At 38.3% G+C, this 25,265-nt stretch overlaps 2 protein-coding genes across 3 annotated transcripts in view; one reads left to right on the forward strand and one right to left on the reverse strand.

Moving 5' to 3' along the window:
- The window catches only part of SLC39A10 (solute carrier family 39 member 10), a 74,069-nt gene extending 71,129 nt beyond the window's left edge, over positions 1-2,940 (forward strand). For both annotated transcript variants that reach the window (XM_047773109.1, XM_047773107.1), the window contains one exon: positions 159-2,940. In XM_047773109.1, the coding sequence (XP_047629065.1) occupies positions 159-317 (159 nt within the window). In that variant the 3' untranslated portion in view covers positions 318-2,940. The remainder of the gene's footprint in view (positions 1-158) is intronic.
- Positions 2,941-3,027: 87 nt separating this feature from the next.
- Positions 3,028-25,265, reverse strand: part of DNAH7 (dynein axonemal heavy chain 7) — a 275,667-nt gene continuing 253,429 nt past the window's right edge. Inside the window, exons 63-64 of the mRNA XM_047773110.1 lie at positions 5,512-5,615; positions 3,028-3,361 (exon numbers count right to left, since the gene is read on the reverse strand). Coding sequence (XP_047629066.1) covers positions 3,155-3,361; positions 5,512-5,615 — 311 coding nt within the window. The 3' untranslated portion in view covers positions 3,028-3,154. The remainder of the gene's footprint in view (positions 3,362-5,511; positions 5,616-25,265) is intronic.

Raw genomic sequence — 25,265 nt, forward strand, 5'->3', positions numbered from 1 at the left:
TCAGAGTTTATAAAATATGTCTTATGGTTAGCATTGTTTTCAGTAAAATATTTATAGTTGGGCTTTAGTCATTAGTTTTCTTAGGTGGGAAAATGTTATTTAAAAATGAGAAGGCTATTATAAATTGCTTTATAATATTTAAAAAATCATTTTTTTAGCTTCCAGAAATGTTGCATGGTGATGGTGACAATGAAGAGCATGGCTTCTGTCCAGTGGGGCAGTTCATTCTTCAGAATTTAGGATTGCTATTTGGATTTGCCATCATGCTGGTAATTGCCCTCTATGAAGACAAAATTGTGTTTGACCTCCAGTTTTGACCATTCCCAGCAATCACTGCTGATTATGAGAATGTTACCATGCAGCTTTGCATCTGTTCCCTGTACTGTAAGCACGTTGCTCAAAGAAAAGTCAGTGGCTTGCACTATTTACAAGTTCATAAGATTTGAGCCTAACCACAAAGACCGGTGCTCAGTACTGTTTTCCCTGCGTGAAGGGGTCTTTTAAAAATATAAAGCTTGTGGTAAAGAAAGGAGAAAATGGGACTCCATGAACCAATGTAGATACAGGTTTGATTAAGACTTTTTTTAAAAAAAAAATAATTATAAAAAACACTAAAGTAGTCTCTTTATTAGTAGAAACTTCTGTGGCTATGCAGAAATAGAAATGGAACCAAAAAAAAAAAATCACTTAAACTTTAAAAATATTTTAACTGGACTTCAGGCAGACTTTTCTTTGTGCTAAAAATGAACTGTAGTGTCCTTTTAATTCAGCTCCATATATACATATGGTAATAGGGATCAACTTGACACAGCTTTGAATCTGCATAAAGTTAACTGTAGGATCTAGAGAAAAGCTCAGGCTGCATTAGAGTATGAATTTAGCATTGGGAAAAGCCCTATTCTTGAATCTAGAGTTACTATTTTTGTATATATTTGCATAGTGTTTAAACTTGCAGCCTAAACTACTGAAATTTGTGATTGTACATTTGTGTGAGCTTCAGTTTAATGAAAGATTCATAATGGTTCATTGTATTAATATTATACTTGGTGTTTGGGTTTTTTTTAACTTTTGTTTTCGTTTTGGGTTTTTTTGGTGGGGGTAAGGGGTTGGAGCATGTGATAAAAGTTTTTTGTTTTTTTTTTCCCCCCTTAAAATTGCAACCCTTTAGACAATATCAGCAAAATGAAGAACCCAAACATGGTCTAAATATTCAGTTTTCCCATTTTAACAGTACTGATTAATTATTTGGGAAATTTAAGTTTTAAATGTCTGCAGTGCTTTACCAGCTTGGCATTGGAACCTAGAGCACATGCTGTGGCTGGCAGTAAGAAGTAAGGCAGCAGTTTACCATGTCCATAGTCTGTACAGGGAGTGTCGTTAAAATGCTTATGAGGATAAGCACCATTGATGCTGTGGCTGTCATGGTACCTACCAAGTGACTTGAAAGATACATTTAAATAACTTGGCTGAAATCACTTGATCCTTTTGTGCCAAGATATGCTGTTGGTGCCTGATAGGGATTAGTTTCTTTTTTTAGGTGCCCTGTTCTGCCATAAATTGTGAATGACTTGTGAGAAGTGCAAGCCATGTTTCTCCTGAATTTTGACCTAAGAATTTATAGTACTAATCATATGCATGTAGCTTTCTGTTTACATCTTGTGCCACATGGTCTTCACTTAGGCCAGGTAAATTGTATTTGAACTATGTGTGGGCAGCTTTGTTTTAATCTGCTTGGCTATCTATGTAGCTGCTTTAAAAACCTTACTGTTCAGATAGTTAAGAGCCAAACTCTTTTCATTCCATTTTACATGTTTTCTCTTTGTTCTTTTCCTTTCCTACCATGTACACCAAAACAAACAAAAAACAGAGCAGCATATGCATTCAGGTATTAATAGATATTCTCAGTGTTTCTTCTTTATGCTGTAAGTAAGGGAGCTTAGTGTGTTATTTCCTTAATTTATGCCTGAATTTGAAAAACTGTTGGCTTTCTCCATGACCTCCTGTAGCAAGTAGGGGTTATATATATATAGATTACTTTCAGCATTGGCACACTGAATTAGGACAGTCCTCATCTCATTGCTTGGCCCTTCAAGCAACTTAGCTAAAAGGTGCTGATATTTTATTTAGTACTGCCAACTTCAAGTGATTTAGATATCTTGCTTTCTGAAACAAGATATGTTTATAGTTAATTTTGGGGGTTTTATGCCCAAGGATGATTCTGCATTCCAGCTTTAAATCTGCTTACTTTTAGAACTGTTATGAAAAGCAACAGCTGGAATATATTCTCAGACTTAAAATGAATGCCTGACTTAAAGCGAATAGGTTATGCTGAAGTATGTAAAGTTTTATATTCTTTCAAAAAATATTATCTTTATTTGCTAGATTTTTTTAACCTGTTAAGAGGGCTGTAACAGTTGCTGCTAGTATTTTGTTAGGGTTCCACCAGTATTTAGTTTTTACATCAATCTAATGTATAGTTTCAAGTCTTACTAGACAATCTGAATTCCACTACATTTCTGTTTGGCTCCAACATTCCATTTAGCTTGACCAGTCTAATTTAACATGTGTTTGTTGGAGGTCATTAATGTTACTTGTACAATGCTGTCACTGTGTGACATACATATGAATTTTGGTGTATATCACATTGCATTCAATCAGCTGTGATTATGCTTAGAAATACTTTAGTAACTAGATGCAGTGTGAATTTTTTCCATTAACAGTAAGTCAGTGGCTTAAATGTGATTATGGTCCTGCAAGGTGATACTTGCTAAAATATCTAAACTTTTTTGTTGTAACTGAATCATTTTTTAAAAATTTATAAAGCTGGAAATGATCAAATGCTGTTTTTTTTTTTTTTTCATTGTCAACAGTGGTGTGTCATTTTATGTATGTTCCTAATGCTTATGGAACTCTCCCAAAATAAAGTTATTTAAAAAGAGCGATTATACTAGTGTGTTTTGTTTAGTCTCTATGTCAGAACATTTCCTTACACTGAAGTACGAATCATTTTAAATACAGGGTGCATTTGTACATAAATGAATTTATAATTAAATATAACTTCAAATTGATGTAAACTAAATTCCTTAAAAGGTAAATTGTATTTTCTAGTCAGCCATCTAATAAGAAATAGGAACAGAGAAATGACATCTTCTAATCATGAATTAAGCTGACATAACAGTGCTACACCCCGTCCAATCCAGTGCTCCTTAGGTTGGTCAGAGGGAAGAGTCATGGCAATCACAAAGTTCGTAGAGTGGCCAGTGGTGGACAATGTTCCTCTCCGCTCACTTGTCTTATACAGTGGGGCAGTGTAACTTGGTCGTTCTGGTATATCTATCCTCTTACAGGGCTTTAGCCACATCTGCAAGAAAGTACATAAAATTTAAGGCAGTTATATTTACACAGATTTGAACCTAATATGGTATTTTTGGAGTAAGGTCTGCTAATTTCTGTGGGTGAAATTGCAAAGTTGAAATTTTGTTAGCAGGGCTGCCATTGCTCAAAACATTTTGTTAGAGCCGAGCTCTCAGAACTATATTCAGGGTTAGTGAAGAAACTGAAAAAATAAACATTTTCACCTACTCGCTCAAAAAGTATTCTACCTATCTATTCATCATCTCCCTACCATACCTGAGGATGACTTTTGGTGCTTACAATTAAAAAAAATCAGATACACTTTCAAAGGCAAGGACCACCACCAATGATACTCAGAATCATGTTGTTTTATTAATTAAAGGCCAATTCCAAAATATTCTTATCCGTAATTATAGAACTAGATCACCTCCCTATTTTAAGTGACTATTTTATAGGGGCTATCATAAATTTGTGCTGTTTAAAACATAGTTGCATTCTTTTATAACTACTCCCACATTATTTTTATGGAGTCATTAGTCAAGTTCTTATAATGTTAAGCATTGTTGAACCTTACCAATCTCCATAAGATTTCAGGGCAAGTTGATCTCGGAATATAGAAAACAAACTTATCAGAAAAGTGAAACTGTTTTGTTTTAGAACTTGAATTCCTTTTTCCAGTAATGATAGCAATCCTTGAGGTGATAGTGCCCTTTTTAGGATTCTTGGGTTTAAGCTCAAATTATATGAAGGAACTAACAAGGGTTGTCAGTTTTTCTCCCACATAATTGTGGAGCCCAAGTTATTATAAGGGGGATTCATAAAGCAGTTTTTCAGGTATCATAAAATATAAGGACTTGCAACCTTCAAGTTGTATGGCTTTCACTTCAACCAAGTAGATTTTTTTAATGAGAATTTTTCTTACTGAGAATTAGTCACATAAAGTTCTGCTGTTCACTGCAAAGCACTTAAAAAGTTTCCATGTGAAAGAAAAAAATTGATCCAAACATTTGCCCTTTTGACTTTCAATTTGGTTCCCATATTTGAAACTGCCTCTGCCCACAATATCTTGGTTATAAATATGGTAGGTTTCTTGAGATTGACTGTCATCTGGTCCCTCACTGTACTTGTCAAAGCTGCTCTGAAGGATTACTGCTTGCCTTTGAGTGGTTTCCAGTGTCCTATATACAGAATTCATGTAAATCCACAGCCTATATTTTATCATTATTCCAGACCCTGAAAATTGTGTGAAAATCTAGCCATCTTCTCATGATGCAGTAACACAGTTGGAAACTTGGTATTTATATAGCTTAGTCTGCCCATGCTGAAGATGGGTGCCTAGAAAATAAATTTTAATATGGACAGTTTTCACATACAGTAATCTTTCAATCTGCAAGTTTCTCAGTTTTAGGTCAAGGTACATGTAAGAAAAAACATCACATACGCGTGTAGGTGTGGATACATACATGCAGTCAACCCTCATTATTCCTGGGATCCATACTGGTGAGTTTGCCTATCACTAAAATTTAACTCCTAATCACAACACCAATATTCTGTGTTTTCTTGCTCATTCACAAGCATCCTCTGAGCAGCAAAAGATGTGAGTCACTGGATAAGCATGTTCCCAATTGAGGTTGAACCTGGTGAAATTGTTTTCTTGTTTCAGCTCTCATAACCATAAACAACTATCCCTTTTGGACAGTTCATTTTATACCAGTTATTTTGCATTTTTGTGGTTTTCGTTGATTTTTCTTTTTAAAACGGCCCCCCAAGTGTGGTACTGAGGTTCTGTATAGTGTTCCTAAGGGCAAGAAGGCTGTGATATGCCTTACAGAGAAACTATGATAAGCTTCATTCAGGCATGAGTTCATTGGTTAATGAATCAACAGTATATATTAAAGTATATATTAAATAAGGTATCCTTGAACAGAAATACAAATAAAGCAAGGTTATGTTTCGCCTAACAAAAACGTGACCAGAGGATTGCAGAAACTTAAACCTTATTTTTTGCCTAGTTCAGTGTTCACTAAATCAATGTTGATAGAAAGTTTACAAAGCATAACTACTGTGAATAACAATTGACTATGTAAGTATACATGCGTGTGTGAGTGTGTGTGTATAAAATAGCCCCCCACGTCTAAATCATGAGGAAATACTAACCACAGGCACTGCATCATAGAGAATTTTTGGGTGTGATTCTGCAAGTTTCTTGATCTTTCTATTCCAGGAAGCTCCATCCAGAAATAGTCCATGAATGAAAACTCCTAAATATAAAAGAAGCAGGTTAAAACAACACTTCACATAAGCATACTGAGTTCTGAATCTGAAATTCCTGCAGGTGAATACTGAGGCTTGCTCTAAAATGAAGGCACTGAGTCCTTTGTCTTAATAGTCTTACTTCAAGACTATCTGGAGTCCCTTTGTGGCACAGTGGTTTAAGGATCTGGCATGGTCACTCACTGCTGTGGTGCAGGTTCAATCCCTGGCCCGGGAACTTTCACATGCCTCAGGCGCTGCCAAAAAAGAAAAGAAAAAAAAAAAAAAGAATATCTGTACTTCACCTAGTCAGTTCAATAATAAAATTAGGTGTGGAAGACAAAAAGGAATTTTAAATTAGTCAACATGTGAAGTTCTCAGTTTAGGTAAACACTATCAGGTTTATATTTTAACTGACCAATGGTTATGTAAGAGTCCATGAAATCTGCAAGAGAAGTTCTTAATGTAACTAGGGATCCAGTAGCTTCTAGACAGCATGTGAATAAAACACCCTTCTGCTCTTTAATTTTATGAGTTAAATTTCTCCCTTTTTAGAATCTCTAGTATGGATGAGAGAACACACAGATGAACTCCCTCTAGGATGTAATGTAATCCACAAACAGCTGAAGAACACAAATTAAGGAACCCATGAAACAGATCACTTGCTCTGGCTATCCACTTGTGTAAAGAAAGCCTCAGGAACTGAATATGGTATCTGCACACAAAAATAATTGACTGTGATTGTTGCACAGATGAGAGGGAAAGCAAAGGGGAACTTAGATCTAGATTTTAGTTCCTAATCTGCTATGTGACCCTGTAGACTTGTTTTTTATGCAGAGAACTTTAGACTTGTTTTTTATCCAGAGAACAACTGGAAAATATTTGTAAAACAACAATGCATGCTGTCTGCTTTGTTAAAGTTAGAATCCAATCAGCTATACTGGTGAAAACACTTTGTAAAAAGTAGGATAAAAATCCACTTGGGCAGTGCTAGCCAGGAGGACTTTTTGCAATGAAGGAAATAGTCCGTATCTGTGCTTTTCAATATAGTAGCCACTGGCTATTGAACACCTGAAACATGGCTAGTGTGAGTGAGGGACTGAATTTTTATTGTAGCTATAAATTTTAAGAAGCCATATGTGGCTAGTCTTGTGATAGAAGTTGAGAGGGGAGTTAGCCTTTCTTCTCTCTGGTTGGAATAAAAGTCAGTTTTATTAACTGGCAAAGCACTTTTCCAATAACTTCCCAAGTATTAGTAAAACTGAATTGCAAAATGCATCTTGAACTGGAGCCCTATGGGAGTGGGCCTGCCTGAGGGAGAAAGACAGGTCTGAAAGCACATCCTACATGCTAACCTCTCAGCAGGATCTAAGCCTGCAGGCCAGTCACAATCATAAATGGAGACAGAGAAAGTAAAGGAGACTATGAATAGGCCCCAGAGGGCTGTTAATACCCTGTCCCTGCTGACTTCTAAATATAGCCCAGTAAATCTCTGGTTCTAAGGGACTGGATGATCTATTTCTTACTTGGGAAAGAAGGATAATGTCAGAGAGCAAAGAGAAGAGTTCATTTCAACATCTAAGAAAAGCGGCCATAGGGATAAAAGTTCCCTCCAATCAAGCAACAATTTTATAGGGAATGTTACAGGGACCCCCAATTTATATTCTGTTACTTATGGTCAATAAGGGCCTTATGGAAAACACAAAATACAAAATGACAGGAGATGTAAACTAGGTCTTGCTTCATAGCTGCTCCTCCTCTAAGTCACACCTTCATGTCGATGATCAGTGGTCAGCACAGGGTATTGCCACAGCGTCCCAGCCCCTCTCTTGTTCACTATTTTCTGTCCCTCTTCCTGCTTTGTGGTACTCCACCCATTGATGACCCTGAGTCACCCTGTAGTGCCCGGCAGCTCAGATAACAGGAATATTAAGCAATAACATCTAGAATGTATGATGCTAAATCTAGAGAGATTTATAGTGGCACTATGGCCACTTTGAAAGTCACTTTAAGAATGAGTAGCTTTTTCTTTTCCTTTCTTTCTTTTTTTTTTTTTTTAATTTTTAGGGCCATACCTGCAGCATATGGAAGTTCCCAGACAAGGAGTCCAATTGGAGCTACAGATGCAGGCCTACACCACAGCGACAGCAATGCTAGATCCGAGCTGCGTCTGTGAACTACACCACAGCTCACAGCAACGCCTGATCTTTTAACCCACTGAGCAAAGCCAGGGAGAGAACCCATGTCCTCAAAGGTACTAGTCAGGTTCTTTACCATTGAGCCACAATGGGAACTCCACGCTTTTTCATTATGTCTTATTTAACCTTAGGTAAATGAGGTTGACTCCTTTATGAGCCCAAGGACCCAGAACCAGGCACATACTGAAGTGTATTTGAAGAAGACAGACTGTGGAATTGGTCAATGTGATAACGAAAAAAGAAACTGTGGTTCTAGCCCAAGATGTTGTCAGGTTTGATCTGTGTTCTTCCTTTTAATGAAGGATAAAACTGAAATGACAGGCTAAGTTGTGGATATATCTGTTTAGGGGAAAATTGTGTGTGTGCGCATGCACACACGTATAAAAATATTAAAATTCATGATTTGGTGAATCTACATCAGCTACTATAATCAGAACTAGGTTGATTCTTTGGCAGTCAGTAAACTGGTTTATCTAACTGATGGCTCCTCTTTATTTTGCTATGGGATCGTAGAACACTAAATGTTCTTTACTGATCTTTAAATAAGTTGTGCTTTATACCTGCTCCACTGTTGTCAAGATAATTTTGGATTTTAAAAAATTTGGATCTTTGGAGTTCCTGTCGTGGCGCAGTGGTGATCAAATCCGACTAGGAACCATGAGGTTGCGGGTTCGGTCCCTGCCCTTGCTCAGTGGGTTAAATATCCGGCATTGCCGTGAGCTGTGGTGTAGGTTGCAGACGCGGCTCGGATCCCACGTTGCTGTGGCTCTGGCATAGGCCAGTGGCTACAGCTCCGATTCAACCCCTAGCCTGGGAACCTCCATATGCCGTGGGAGCGGCCCAAGAAATAGCAACAACAATAACAACAACAAAAAAAGACAAAAAAAAATTGGATCTTTAATAAGAGTAATTATGAGTTAACTTAGTAAATCATGTAAAAATAATACTAATTACCTTGTACAATGAGTTCAATTGGTAACTCAACAGTTTTAATCTTCAATGTTAGCTAGTTCATAAACTTCAGGTAATGCTTTTATAAATTCTGTCTTTTAGCTGATTTCAGGAACATACAACTTTGAGGGACAGCATAGTACTATTCACACTTCAATTCAAATGTCATCTTCTGCCTTCGATCATAATGATATGAGGAAAATTCAGGGGAAAAAATGATTGCATCTGAATTACTTAAGAATCAACTGCAGCCCTTTAAGAGAACTTTCCTTGAAAAGTGTGATGATGATAGGGCAGGATCAAGATGGTGGAGGAGTCAGACGTGCTCTTCATCTTCTCCCACAAACACATCAAAAAAAACCATCTACATGTGGAACGATTCACACAGAACATCTACTGAACACTGGCAGAAGACATTAAACCTTCAAAAAGGGCAAGAAACCCTCCACATAACTGGGTAGAACAAAAGAACAAAAAAAAAAAAGGAAAAGAAAAGAAAGTAATCAGGATGGGACTAGCACTCTCGAGAGGGAGCTGTGAAAGAGGAAAGGGACGCACAACCCTGGGGAGCCACCTAACTGATGGGGAGATCAGCCAAGATGGAGGGACCTAAAAGCTATGGAGAAAAGCTCAGCAGCTGGACTGAGGAGGGCAAAGCAGAGTGAGAGATACATAGACAATCAGTACGACCTCCTGGGACACCATGGCCTGAGACACTGGGAAGGGGGCAAGGTGCTGAGACTTAGGCTCCAGAGGTCAGTTCCAGAGGACTAGGGTTGGCTGTATGGAGACAGCCTGAGGGAGCTAGGGAGCGGTGTGCCAAGACCTGGGGAACAGAGTGCCACAGCTGAGGGAAACTGGGAGGAGGTCTGGGCCTGCAGGGAAGCAAGGTGCCATTGTTGGGGAGGGCAGGAAGAGGAGGGGCAGACTACCATAGGAATATCTTTCTTTGCACATGCATGGACTCTCAGAGGGCAGGGACTATAGGTGATGGACCCCTCTTGCACTGGCTACAGATGGGGGTGCCTCCTATGTGGGCTAAGTGCACTGCTAGCATGGTGTACAGATGGTGGGGGCAAACTCAGTCATCTCAGACTCCAGAAGTGGGCATGGCCCACCACCACTAGGGGTATTGAACAGGTGCCACCCATGGGCCAAGTCACCTGAGAGGTCGGCATAGAGCAGGGTACTGAACTCAGCACCATCTGTTGTTGCTCTCACTCCCCTGGGAATGCACACACCCTGCTGCTGCTGCTGCCAATCACTCCAAGCACTGCCTACACCTGCCTGAGGGTCACTGCCACTTCCCAGGGCCCTGCAACTAGGAGCAGCCTGCACCACCTTCCTGTGGGTCCTTACCACTGTCAAGGACCCAGCAACCAGGCACTGGCTGCTAGCCCTGCCCACTCCCTCCATCTCCCTGGAAGCAAACGCAGCACCCTATCAAGGTGATAACAGCCTGCACACACTGAGGAAAGTGACAGCAAGCATCCAACCCAAAAGCAGCCCTCACACCAAAAATAAATAGTAAGCCCTCGCAAAATACCCAAGGGAGCTCTCACATATAAATAGCTCTCCTTAAACAGAATATGGAGAATATAAGCAAAATGAAGAGGCTCAGGAACCATTCCCAGTTAAAAGAACAGGAGAAGTCCCCTGAAGGAGCAAACAATGAAACAGACTTCTTCAGTCTAATAGATACCAAATTCAAAAAGGAGGAAGTAAGAATACTGAAGGAATTAAGAATGAATATGAAGCAGATATGAACAGTAATGCAGGTTACTTTAGAAAGGAACTAGAAAATATAAGGAGGATCCAAGAAAAATTTGAAAATTCATTTGCAGAGATGTAAGCTGAGTTAAAGGCACTGAAGAGCAGAATGAATAATTCAAAGGAATGAAAGAGTGATTTGGAAGATAGAATAATAGAAATCACCCAATCAGGACAGCAGACAGAAAACTAAATGAAAAAATATGAAAGCAATATAAAAGATCTATAGGATAATATAAAGTGGGTCAATCCATACATAATAGGCATTCTAGAAGGAGAAGAAAAGAAAAAGGGATTGAAAGTATATTTGAAGAAATTATGGCTGAAAGCTTTCTGAATCTAAAGGAAACAGATACCAAGATACAGGAAGCACAGAGAGCCCCAAACAAGTTGAACCCAAACTGGCCCACACCAAGACATAGTATAATGAAAGTTGCAAAAGTTAAAGATTCTAAAGGCAGCAAGAACCTAATTAAAAGTTTCTGCACAGCAAAGGAAACCCTAAACAAAATGAAAAGACAACCCACAGAATGGGAGAAAATATTTGCAAATGAAGTGACTGACAAGGGATTAATCTCCAAAATTTATAAACACCTTCTGCAGCTCAATACCAAAAAAACAAACAACCCCATCAAAAAATGGGCAGAAGATCTAAACAAACAGTTCTCCAAAGAAGACATAGAGAAGGCCAAAAAAACACATGAAAAGATGTTCAACATCACTCATTATTAGAGAAATGCAAATCAAAACCACTATGAGGTACCACCTTACACTGGCCACAATGGCCATCATAAAAAAGTCCACAAATAATAAATACTGGAGAAGGTGCGGAGAAAAGAGAACTCTCCTACACTGCTGATGGGTATGTAACCTGGTGCAACCACTGTGGGAAACAGTATGGAGATTCCTCAGAAAACTAGAAGTAGAATTACCATTTGATCCAGCAATCCCTCTCCTGGGCATCTATCCAGAGAAAACCATGACTCAAAAAGGTACATGTACTCCAATGCTCACTGCAGCATTATATGCAAGAGCCAAGACACGGAAGCAACCTAAATGTCCATCAACAGAGGAGTGGATCAAGAAGATGTGATACATGTACACAATGGAATATTACTCAGCCATTAAAAGGAAAGAAATAATGGCATTGGCCCCAACATGGATGGACCTAGAAATATCAAGCTAAATGAAGTTAGTCAGACAGTGAGACACCAACATCATATGCTGTCACTTACATGTGGAATCTAAAAAATGGACACAATGAACTTCTCTGCAGAACAGATACTGACTCAGAGACTTTTAAAAACTTATGGTTTCCAAAGGAGAAAGGTTGAGGGTGAGGAATAGGCTGGGGGTTTGGGATTGGAAATGGTATAAAATTGGGTTGTAATGATCATTGTACAGCTATAAATGTAATAAAATTCACTGAGTTAAAAAAAGATCACTATTTTCCATAATGCGCCTTGTAAGACTACATTTTTAAGTTCTATAAATGTATGACTTCTAAAAATAAAAACAATAAAATGAAAAAAAATAAAGGCAGCAAGAGAAAAAAAAAGACTTTATTAAGGGAACCCCCATAAGTCTCTTGGCTGATTTCTTTTTTTTTTTATAATTTTTTTATTTTCCCACTGTACAGCAAGGGGGTCAGGTTATCCTTACATGTATACATTACAATTACATTTTTTCCCCCACCCTTTCTTCTGTTGCAACATGAGTATCTAGACAAAGTTCTCAATGCTATTCAGCAGGATGTCCTTGTAAATCTATTCGAAGTTGTGTCTGATAAGCCCAAGCTCCCGATCCCTCCCACTCCCTCCCCCTCCCATCAGGCAGCCACAAGTCTCTTCTCCAAGTCCATGATTTTCTTTTCTGAGGAGATGTTCATTTGTGCTGGATATTAGATTCCAGTTATAAGTGATATCATATGGTATTTGTCTTTGTCTTTCTGGCTCATTTCACTCAGTATGAGATTCTCTAGCTCCATCCATGTTGCTGCAAATGGCATTATGTCATTCTATTTTATGGCTGAGTAGTATTCCATTGTGTATATAGACCACATCTTCCTAATCCAATCATCTGTCGATGGACATTTGGGTTGTTTCCATGTCCCGGCTATTGTGAATAGTGCTGCAATGAACATGCGGGTGCACGTGTCTCTTTTAAGTAGAGATTTGTCCGGATAGATGCCCAAGAGTGGGATTGCGGGGTCATATGGAAGTTCTATGGATAGATTTCTAAGGTATCTCCAAACTGTTCTCCATCGTGGCTGTACCAGTTGACATTCCCACCAGCAGTGCAGGAGGGTTCCCTTTTCCCCACACCCCCTCCAGCACTTGTTATTTGTGGATTTATGAATGATGGCCATTCTGACTGGTGTGAGGTGGTATCTCATGGTAGTTTTGATCTGCATTTCTCTTATAACCAGCGATGTTGAGCATTTTTTCATGTGTTTGTTGGCCATCTGTATATCTTCTTTGGAGAACAGTCTATTCAGGTCTTTTGCCCATTTTTCCATTGCTTGATTGGCTTTTTTGCTGTTGGGTTGTATAAGTTGTTTATATATTCTAGAGATTAAGCCCTTGTCGGTTGCATCATTTGAAACTGTTTTCTCCCATTCTGTAAGGTGTCTTTTTGTTTTCTTTTGGGTTTCCCTTGCTGTGCAAAAGCTTTTCAGTTGGATGAGGTCCCATGGGTTTATTTTTGCTCTAATTTCTATTGCTTTGGGAGACTGACCTGAGAAAATATTCATGATGTTGACGTCAGAGAGTGTTTTGCCTATGTTTTCTTCTAGGAGTTTGATGGTGTCCTGTCTTCTATTTAAGTCTTTCAGCCATTTGGAGTTTATTTGTGTGCATGGTGTGAGGGTGTGTTCTCGTTTCATTGCTTTGCACGCAGCTGTCCAGGTTTCCCAGCAGTGCTTGCTGAATAGACTTTCTTTTTCCCATTTGATGTTCTTGCCTCCCTTGTCAAAGATTAATTGACCATAGGTGTCAGGGTTTATTTCTGGGTTCTCTATTCTGTTCCATTGGTCTGTGTGTCTGTTTTGATCCCAGTACCACACTGTTTGGATGACTGTGGCTTTGTAGTATTTCTTGAAGTCTGGGAGAGTTATGCCTCCTGCTTGGTTTTTGTTTCTCAGGATTGCTTTGGTGATGCTGGGTCTTTTGTGGTTCCATATAAATGTTTGGATTGTTTGTTCTAGTTCTGTGAAACATGTCATGGGTCATTTGATAGGGATTGCATTGAATCTGTAGATTGCTTTGGGTAGTATGGCCATTTTTCCAATATTGATTTTCCCAATCCAGGAACATGGAATATCTTTCCATTTCTTTCCATCTTCTTTGATTTCTTTGATGAAAGTTTTATAGTTCTCGGCATATAGATCCTTTCCCTCCTTGGTCAGGTGTATTCCGAGGTATTTGATTTTGTGAGGTGCAATTTTAAAAGGTATCGTATTTTTGTATTCCTTTTCTAATATTTCATTGCTGGTATACAGAAATGCAACTGACTTCTGAATGTTCATCTTCTATCCTGCTACTTTGCTGAATTTATGAATCAGTTCAAGGAGTTTGGGGGTTGAGTCCTTAGGGTTTTCTATGTATAGTATCATGTCATCTGCATACAGTGACAGTTTTCTCTCTTCTCTTCCTATATGGATGCCTTTTATTTCTTTGGTTTGTCTAATTGCTGTGGCTAGGACTTCCAAAAGTATGTTGAAGAGCAGTGGTGAGAGTGGGCATCCCTGTCTTGTTCCAGATTTGAGGGAGAAGGCTTTCTGTTTTTCCCCATTGAGGATTATATTTGCTGTGGGTTTATCCTAAATGGCTTTGATTATATTCAGGAATGTTCCCTCTATACCCACGTTGGCGAGGGTCTTGATCATGAATGGATGTTGGACTTTGTCACATGCTTTTTCTGCGTCTATTGAGATGATCATATGATTTTTTACTTTTTTTTTGTTAATGTGGTGTATGATGCTGATTGATTTGCGTATGTTGAACCATGCTTGTGAACCTGGGATGAACCCAACCTGGTCATGGTGTATAATTTTTTTGATATGTTGTTGGATTCGGTTGGCTAAGATTTTGTTGAGAATTTTTGCATCTATATTCATCAATGATATTGGGCGATAGTTTTCTTTTTTGGTGGTATCTCTGTCTGGTTTTGGAATGAGGGTGATGGTGGCATCATAGAATGTCTTTGGGAGTATTCCTTCTTCTTCATCCTTTTGAAGGAGTTTAAGGAGGATGGGCACCAATTCCTCTTTATATGTTTGATAGAATTCACCTGTGAAGCCATCTGGTCCTGGACTTTTATTTGTAGGGAGTGATTTTATGACCTCTTCAATTTCATTTCTAGTGATCGGTCTGTTCAGTTGGTCTGTTTCTACTTGGTTCAGTTTTGGCAGGCTGTAAGATTCTAGAAAATTGTCCATTTCTTCCCGATTGTCAAACTTGTTGCCATATAGTTGTTCATAGTCTTCTCTTATGGTTTTTTGTATTTCTGCTGTATCCGTGTGATTTCTCCTTTTTCATTTATAATTTTGGTTATTTGGGTTCTTTCTCTCCTCTTTTGAGTGAGTCTGGCCAGGGGTTTGTCAATTTTGTTTACCTTTTCAAAGAACCAGCTCTTGGTTTTATTAATTTTCTCTATTGTTTTTTGAGTCTCTATTTTATTGATTTCTTCTTTGATCTTTATCATTTCCTTCCTTCTGCTGACTTTAGGCCTTTTTTGTTCTTCTTTTTCTAATTCATTTCGGTGGAGGGTTAAGTTGTCCATTTGGGATCTTTCTTCTTTTTTGAGAAAGGCCTGTATTGCAATAAATTTCCCTGTGAGCACTGCTTTCGCAGCATCCCATAGATTTTGAGCGGTTGTGTCTTCATTATCATTTGTTTCAAGGTAGTTTTTGATTTCCTTCTTGATTTCCTCATTGACCCATTGGTTTTTTAGTAGCATGTTGTTTAGTCTCCATGTGGTAGGTTTTTTCTCTTTCCTTTTCCCATGGTTGATTTCTAATTTCATGGCATTGTGGTCAGAGAAGATAACTTGAGATAATTTCTATGCTCCTAAATTTATTGAGATTCGCTTTGTGTCCCAATATGTGGTCGATTCTTGAGAATGTTCCATGAGCATTTGAGAAGAATGTGTCTTCTGCTTTTTTTGGATGTAGTGTCCTGAAGATATCAATGAAGTCTAACTTTTCTATTGTTTCCTTTAGGACCTCTGTTGCTTTATTGGTTTTCTGTCTAGAGGATCTGTCCATTGATGTGAGGGGGGTATTAAGGTCTCCTACTATGATTGTATTCTCATCAATATCTCCCTTTATGTCTGTTCATATTTGTTGTATGTATCTGGGTGCTCCTGTATTTGGGGCATATATGTTGACGATAGTAACATTGTCTCCTTGGATGGATCCCTTCATCATTAAGTAGTGTCCTTCTTTGTCTTTCTTTATGTCTTTTGTTTTAAAGTCTATTTTGTCTGATATGAGCGTTGCGACTCCTGCTTTTCTGTCATGTCTATTGGCGTGAAATATTTTTCCCCACCCTTTCACTTTCAATGTATATGTGTCCTTTGTCCTAAGGTGAGTTTCTTGTAGGCAGCATATTGAAGGTTTTTGCCTTTTTATCCACTCAGCCACTCTGTGTCTTTTGATTGGGGCATTGAGTCCATTGACATTTAAGGTGATAATTGATAGATGATTATTTATTGCCATTTTGAACCTCGTGTTCCAGTGGATTCTATGGTTCTCCATTCTTCCTTTCTTTTTTTTTTTTTTTTGGTTGGATGGTCTCCTGTTATTACCTGCTTGAGTGTATTTTTTTTTTCATTTTTTGTGAATGCAATATTTGGTTTTGGCTTGTGGTTGCCCTGTTTTTTAAGTATGCTAACCCCTTCCCATAATTGTGTGTTTTAGCCTGATGGTCCTGTAGGTTCAAACACTTCATTACTATATTAAAATTAAGAAGAGAAACATACAAACAAACAAAAAGGCTTATTTATTTCCTAACATCCCTTGCCCACATTTTATGGTTTTGATGACTCTTTTTTCTTTTTTTCTTTTTAATTTTATTTTGTTTGAGGCCTGTTCATGATTAAATGTGTATGCTGGCTTATTTGAGTGACTGCTCTCTGATTGCGGTTTCTTCAGTTCTAGTTCTTCCTCTTCTTCTTCTTTTTTTCTTTTCTTTTTTCTTCCCTTTCCTTCCTTTCTTGTTATTTTAGAGAAGCCCTTTCAATATTTCCTTTAACCTGGGTTGGGGTTGGTGTATTCTTTAAGTTTTTGTTTGTTGGAAAAAATTTTTATTTCCCCTTCTATTTTAAATGATATTCTCGCTGGATAGAGTATTCTAGGTTGCATATTTTTTCCTTTTAGCACTTTAAATATCTCTTGCCATTCCCTCCTGGCCTGTAGTGTTTCTGTAGAGAAGTCAGCTGATAATCTTATGGGGGTTCCCTTGTAGGTAACATTCTGTTTTCCTCTTGCTGCCTTTAGGATCCTCTCTTTATCACTAACTTTTGCCATTTTTCTTATGATGTGTCTTGGTGTGGGTCTATTTGGGTTCAGTTTGTTTGGGGCCCTCTGTGCTTCTTGTATCTTGAACCCAGTATCCTTCAGATTTGGGAAGTTTCCATCGATAATTTCTTCAAATATATTTTCCATCCCCTTATCTTTTTCTACTCCTTCTGGAATTCCTATTATGCGTAGATTGGCCTGCTTTATATTATCCCATAGGTCTCTTATATTGCTTTCCAGTTTTTTGATTTGGTTTTCTGTCTGCTGACCTGATTGGGTGATTTCCATTATTCTATCTTCCATATCACTGATTCGTTCTTCTGCATTATTCATTCTGGTTTTTACTGCCCTTAGTTCAGTTTGCATCTCTGCCAATGAATGTTCTAGTTTTTCTTGGCTCCTCCTTATATGTTCTAGTTCCTTTCTGAGGGTATCTGCATTACTGTTCATATCTTGTCTTAATTCCTTCAGTATTTTCACTATTTCCCTTTTGAACTCCAGGTCTGTCAGACTTCCGAGATCTGTTTCATTGTTGACTGTTTTGGGTGAGTTCTCCTGTTGGTTTGACTGGGGGTGGTTTCTCAGCTTCTTCATCTTGCTTGTTGTTTTCTTTCTCCTGAGGGAGTTGTACTCTCCGTTATTGGGCAGTGTTTGCCTTGTCACTGCCGTGGAATATTTCCTGAGGGCTGGTGTTGTTGGTCAATCTTTTTTGAGGCAGTGTGGCTTTTCTGGAGTGTTGATGGGGCTAACAGTGTTTCCTTGAAGCAAAGGAAGACTTCCTGAGGGCAGACAGGACTGGGAGTTCCACACCATGATGGTAGGAGATTTCACTTGGTCATGCAGAGCTTGCTCTGGTGTTTTTAGGCTGTGGGGTTCTTGCAGGGGGTTGGCGGTGTTGGGCAGCTGTTCCTCAGGAGTGCAGCATCCCCTGGGGGCTGGAGCAGCTATCTGGGTCACTGAGAACCTAAGAGGCTCTTCCCTAGGGCAGCCCAACTCAGAAGGACGGCCTGAGAATGTAGGCGGATCTTTTCACAGTCTGGCCAAGCTTGTTGCAGCTTTTCTGGGCTGCAGGGGGTCCTGCCTGGAACTGGCAGTCCTATGCAGCTGAACCACTAGTTCTCGGCACCCCCTGAGGGCTTGGGCGGGTAGCAGGGCCACTGAAACTCCAAGAGGCTCCTCTCCGGGGCAGCCCGACTCAGAAAAGCCGTCGGAGAATTAGATAGATCTATTCACGGCCTGGCTAGGCTTGTTCTAGCTTTTCTGGGCTGCAGGCCTTTTCTCGGGGGCTGGTGGTGTTTGGTGCTGCTCTGCGGAAGTGTAGCCCCTCCAAAGGGCAAGCATCTGGCTGATTTCTTTACAAAAGAACTACAGGCCAGAAGAGGGGGGAAAGATATATTCAACGTTCTAAAAGGGAAAAGCTTTTAGTCTAAAATACTCTACCCAGAAATAATATCATTTAAAATAGAAGGAGAAATAAAGAATTTCTCCAATAAGCAAAAACTAAAAGAGTACAGCAATACTAAACCCATTCTGAAAGAAATACTGAAAGGGTTCCTCTAAATAAAAAAGAAGTAGGAAGAAATAGGATAGAGGAAATCACAATTGAAAGTAATCACTTAAATTAACTAGTATAGAGAACTAAAAGGAGAAAGAACTATTGTAAAAGTGACAGTAGACACAAGGAACAGCAAAACAAGAAACATGAAGATGTTAAAAAAGGACATAAAAATCATAAAATGTGGGGAAGGAAATTAAAATCATCTGGACTCTTTTTTAAAAGAATGTGTTTGAGCCTATATGACCATCAAGCTAAAGTAAGCAGATATAGGAAGGGAGTAACATACTTGAAAAATGGCAACCACAAATCAAAACCAGACAATACATTCACAAAAACTAAAAAGAAGAGGACACAAGCATAAAATAAAAGGAAATCATCCAAAACCAAAAAAGGAAGGAACAAAGGAGAAACATAGAATCATAAGTAAAACAGGTTTAAAATGGCAATAAATACATATTTATCAATAATTACTTAAACGTCAATGGACTGAATGCTCCAATCAAAAGACATAGAGTGGCAGACTGGATTAAAAAAAGCAATAGCCTGTAATATGCCTGTCTACAAGAGACTCACCTTAGCCTTCCTCAAAAAAGAAGAAAAATCTCAAATCAACGACTTAACCCACCACCTAAATGAATTAGAAAAAGAACAAACAAAAGCTAAAGTCAGCAGAAGGAAGGAAATCTTAAAGAACAGAGAGGAAATAAATAAAGTAGACATTCAAAAAACAATAGAAAAAAATCAATAAAACCAAGAGCTGATTCTTTGAGAAGGTAAACAAAATGGATAAACATCTGGCCAGACTTACCAAGAAGAGGAGAGAAAGAACTCAAAAATACAAAATAAGAAATAAAAAAGAATAAATTTCCACAGATACTGCAGAAATACACAAAAACTGTAAGAGAATAAGAGAATACTATGAACAATTATATGCCAACAAATTTGACAACCTAGAAGAAATGGACTACTTTCTAGAGACAAACAGAGCTGCCAAAACTGAATCAAGAAGAAATATATCAACTGAACAGACCAATCACTAGAAATGGAATTGAATATATAATAAAAACACTCCCTATAAACAAAAGTCCAGAACAAGATGGCTTCACAGGTGAATTCTACCAAACATACAAAGAAGATCTTATACCCATCCTTCTTAAACTTTTCCAAATGGTTGAAGAAGAAGGAATAATCCCAAAGACATTCTATGAAGCCATCATCAGCCTAATACCAAAACCAGACAAAGATACTACCAAAAAAGTAAATTATAGGCCAATATCTCTGATGAATATAGATGAAAAAATTCTCAAAAAAGTGGGATTCATCCTAAGTTCACAAGGATGGTTTGATACATGCAAATCAATCAACGTCATACACCACATTAACAAAAGAAGAGTCAAAAGCCACATGATCATCTCAATAAGTGCAGAAAAAGCATTTGACAAAATCCAACGTCCATTCATGATACAAACTTTTAGCACAGTGAGTATAGAGGGAACATACCTTAACATAATCAAAGCCATTTGTGACAAAACCACAGTCAATATAATACTCAATGGAGGAAAGGGGAGATGGGATTAAGATGGCAGAATACAAGGACTGGAGCTTACCTTCTCTCATAAAAACAACAAAATTAAAACCAAAACAATCTTCAACCAAATGGACTGGAAACTTTCAAAAAGATATCCTACTCCAAAAGAAAAAGAGGAGGCCAAATCAAGAGGTAGGAGGGGTGATTACATGATATAAGCAACCCCATACCTCCCAGGTCGGAAGCCCCACAGACTGGAAAGTCACTGGTTCACAGAGACTCACCTACAGGAGTGAGAGTTCTGAGCCCCACGTCAGGTCCCTATGCCTGGGGATCTGGCACTGGAAGAAAGAGCCTCCAGAGCATCTGGCATTGAAGGCCAGTGGGGCTTGTGTGCAGGAGATCCACAGGACTGGGGGAAATGGAGACCCCATTCTTGAAAGGCACACACAGGACTTCATGTGTGCTGGGTCCTGGGGCAAAGCAGAGGCTCCATGGGAATATTGGTCAGACCTGACTACAGTTCTTGGAGGAGCTCCTGGGAAAACAGTGGGGGACTGTGGCTTGTTGTGGGGAAAGGACATTGGAAGTAAAGCTCTTGGGAATATTCATCTGTGTGTGATCCTCTAGAGGCGGCCATTTTGGGAAAGTCTGGCCCCACCCATCAGCGCTGAGAAGCCCCAGGCCAAACAATAATCCAGGTGGGATCACAGCCCCACCCATCAGTAAACAGGCTGCTTAAAGACCCCCCAGGCACATAGCCACCTCTAATCTCACCCAGAGACAAAGCCCCACCCACCAGAGAGATAGGAATCAGTCCCATCTACCAGTGGGCGGGCATCAGTCCCTCCCATCAAGAAGCCTACACCAACTTCAGCCACGAGGGGGGCAGACACCAGAAGTAAGAGAGGCTACAACTTTATTATCTGTAAAAAGGTCACCATGCCAAAAACCTATAAAAATGAAGAGACAGAGAACTATAACTCAGATAAGGGAGAAAGAAAAACCCCAGAAAATCAGACAAGTGATCAGGAGATTATAAGCCTCCAGGAAAAAGACTTTATACTGATGACAGTAAAGATGATGCTGGACATTGGAAATAGACTGGAGGCAAAGATTGATAATTTGGAGAAAACACTGACAAAAGAAATACAAGATTTAAAACTTAAGCAAGCAGAGATGCAAAATACAATAACTGAAATAAAAAATTCATTAGAAGCAACCAACAGCAGAACACAGGAGGCAGAAGAACAAATAAGCAAGGTGGAGGACAGAGTAATGGAAATCATTGATGCAGAACAGAAAAGAGAAAACAGATTGAAAACAAATGAAGAGAGTCTCAGAGAACTCTGGGAAAATGTTAAATGTACCAATATCCATATTATAGGGGTGCCAGAAGGAGAAGAGAGAGGGAAAGGGACAGAAAAAATATTCAAAGAAATAATAGCCAAATACTTCCCTAACATGGGAAAGGAACCACTCACTCAAATCCAGGAAGTGCAACAAGTACCATATAAAATATACCCAAGGAGGAATACCCCGAGACACATATTAATCAAATTGACCAAATTAAAGACAAAGAGAAAATCTTGAAAGCAGCTAGGGAAAAGAAACAAATAACATACAAGGGAAGCCCAATAAGGTTATCAGCAGATTTTTCAGCAGAAACTCTGCAGGCCAGAAGGGAGTGGCATGATATGCTTAACGTGATGAAAGGAAAAAACCTCCAACCAAGATTACTTTACCCAGCAAGGCTCTCATTCCGATTTGAAGGAGATATCAAAACCTTCACAGATAAGCAAAAGCTGAGAGAATTCAGCAACACTAAACCAGCCTTACAACAAATACTAAAGGAACTTCTTTAGGCAGAAAAGAAAAGGCCACAACTAGAAACAAAAATACCACAAATGACAAGGCTCACTAGTAAAGGCATATATACAGTAAAGGCAGGAAATCATCCGCATACAAATATGCTACCAAAATCAGAAATCATGAGAAGAGAAGGGTACAAATGCAGGACAATGGAGATGCACCTGCAATTAAGAGACCAACAACTTAAAACAATCTCGTATATATATAGACTCCTATATCAAAACTTCAGGGTAACTGCAAACCACAAATCTACAATTGATACACATACAAATAAGAAAAATCAACTCAAATATACCACTAAAGATAATCATCAAACCTCAAAAGGAGAAAACAAGAGAAGCGAAGAAAAAAGAGCAACCAAAACAAATCCAAAACAGTTAATAAAATGGCAATAAGAACATAATTATCAATAATTACCTTAAATATAAATGGACTAAATGGCCCAACCAAAAGACATAGACTGGCTGAATGGATACAAAAACAAGATCCATATATATGCTTTCTTCAAGAGATCCACTTCACTTCTAAAGACACACACAAATTGAAAGTGAGAGGATGGAACAAACATTCCATGCAAACAGGAATCAAAAGAAAGCTAGAGTAGCAATGCTCATATCCAACAAAATAGACCTTAAAAAGAATATTATAGGAGACAAGGAAGGACACTACATAATGATCAAAGGATCAATCCAAGAAGAAGATACAACAATTTTAAATATCTATGCACCCAACATATGATCACCACAATACATAGGACAACTGCTAACAACCTTAAAAGGGGAAATTGACAATAACACAAGAATAGTGGGGCACTTTCACACTGCACTTACAGCAATGGACAGCTCATCCAGACAGAAAATCAATAAGGAAACACAGGCCCTGAATGAAGCATTAGACCAGATGGACTTAATAGATATTTATAGGATATTCCATTCAAAAGCAGCAGAATACGCATTCTTCTCAAGTGTACATGGAACATTCTCTAGGATTGATCACATTCTTGGCCACAAATCAAGCCTTGGTAACTTTAAGAAAACAAATCATATCAAGCATCTTCTCTGACCACAACACTATACAACTGGAAATCAACAACAAGAAAAAAATTGCAAAAAACACAAACACTTGGAGACTCAACAACATGCTACTAAACGACCAATGGGTCACTGAAGAAATCAAAGAGGAAATTAAAAAATACCTAGAAGCAAATGACAACAAAGATATGACACTCCAAAACCTATGGGATGCAGCAAAAGCAGTTCTAAGAGGAAAGTTTATAGCAATACAAGCCTACCTCAGAAAACAAGAAAAAGTTCAAATAAACAACTTAACTTTACATCTAAAGCATCCAGAGAGAGAATAGACAAAACCTAACCTTAGTAGAAGGAAAGAAATCATAAAGATCAGGGCAGAAATCAATGAAATAGAAACAAAGAAAACCATAGAAAAGATCAATGAAACAAAAAGCTGGTTCTTTGAAAAGATCAACAAAGTTGATAAACCCTTAGCCAGACTTAAGAAAATGAGAGAGGACTCAAATCAATAAAACTAGAAATGAAAAAGGAGAAGCAAAAACGGACATCACAGAAATACAAAGGATCATAAGAGACTACTATATGCAACTATATGCCAATAAAATGGAAAACCTAGAAGAAATTCTTAGAAAAGTAAAATCTTCTAAGAATAAACCAAGATGAAATAGAAAAGATGAATGGACCAATTACAAGAACTGAAATTGATACTGTGATTAAAAAACCTTTAACAAAAAAAGTCCAAGACCAGATGGCTTCAGAGTTGAATTCTATCAAACATTTAGAGAAGAGCTAACACCTATCCTTCTGAAACTATTCCAAAAAATTGCAGAGGAAGAAACACTCCAAAACTCATTCTATGAGGACATCATCACTCTGATACCCAAACCAGACAAGGATAACACAATAAAAGAAAATTACAGGCCAATTTCAATGATGAACATAGATGCAAAAATCCTTAACAAAATACTAGCAAACCAAATCCAACAAATACATTAAAAGAATTATAATCATGATCAAGAGGGATTTATCCCAGGGATGCAAGTGTTCTTCCATATCCACAAATCAATCAGTGTGATACACCACATTAACAAACTGAAGAATAAAGACCATATTATCCTCTCAATAGACGTGGAAAAAGCCTTTGACAAAATCCAACATCCATTTCTGATAAAAACCCTTTAGAAAGTGGGCAGAGAGGGAACCTACCTCAACATAATAAAGGCCATATATGACAAACGCAGAGCTAACATCATTCTCAATGGTGAAAAGCTGAAAGAATTACTGCTGAGATCAAGAACAAGACAAGGATGTCTGCTTTCACCACTACTATTCAACACAGATTTGGAGGTCCTGCCATGGCAATCAGAGAAGTAAAAGAAATAAAAGGAATCCAAACTAGAAAGGAAGAAGTAAAACTCTCACTATTTGCAGATGACATGATACTATACCTAGAGAATCCTAAAGACTCTACCAGAAAACTGTTAGAGCTCATCCATTAATTTCGCAAAGTTGCAGGATACAAAATGAATACACAGAAATTGACTGCATTTCTATGTACTAACAATGAAAGATCAGAAAGTGAAATTAGGGAAACAATCCCATTTACCATTACATCAAAAGAATAAAATACTTGGGAATAAAAACCTACCTGAAGAGACAAAAGTTCTGTACTCTGAAAACTCTAAGACACTGATGAAAGAAAGCAAAGATGACACAAACAAATGGAAAAACATACCATGTTCTTGGATTGGAAGAACAGATATCGTCAAAATGACTATACTACCCAAGGCAATCTACAAATTCAATGCAATCCCTATCAAGTTACCAAGGACATTTTTTTTCCCAGCACTAGAACAACATATTTTAGTTTGTTTGGAAGCACAAAAGAACCAGAATAGCCAAAGCCATCCTGAGAAAGAAAAATGGAGCTGGAGGAATCAGGCTCCCTGATTTCAGACTATACTACAAATCTACAGTCATCAAAACCATATGGTACTGGCACAAAGACAGAAATAGATCAGTGGAACAGGATAGAAATCTCAGAATTATACCCATGCACTTTACAGTCAACTAATCTATGACAAAGAAGGCCATAATATACAATGGAGAAAAGACAGCCCCTTCAGTAAGTGGTGCTGGGAAAACTGGACAGCCACATTTTCCATGAAATCAGAACACTTCCTAACACCAAATGCAAAAATAAACTCAAAATGGATTAAATACCTAAATA

This window comes from Phacochoerus africanus, chromosome 3 (assembly GCF_016906955.1).
Source record: "Phacochoerus africanus isolate WHEZ1 chromosome 3, ROS_Pafr_v1, whole genome shotgun sequence".
Taxonomy (NCBI): Eukaryota; Metazoa; Chordata; class Mammalia; order Artiodactyla; family Suidae; genus Phacochoerus; species Phacochoerus africanus.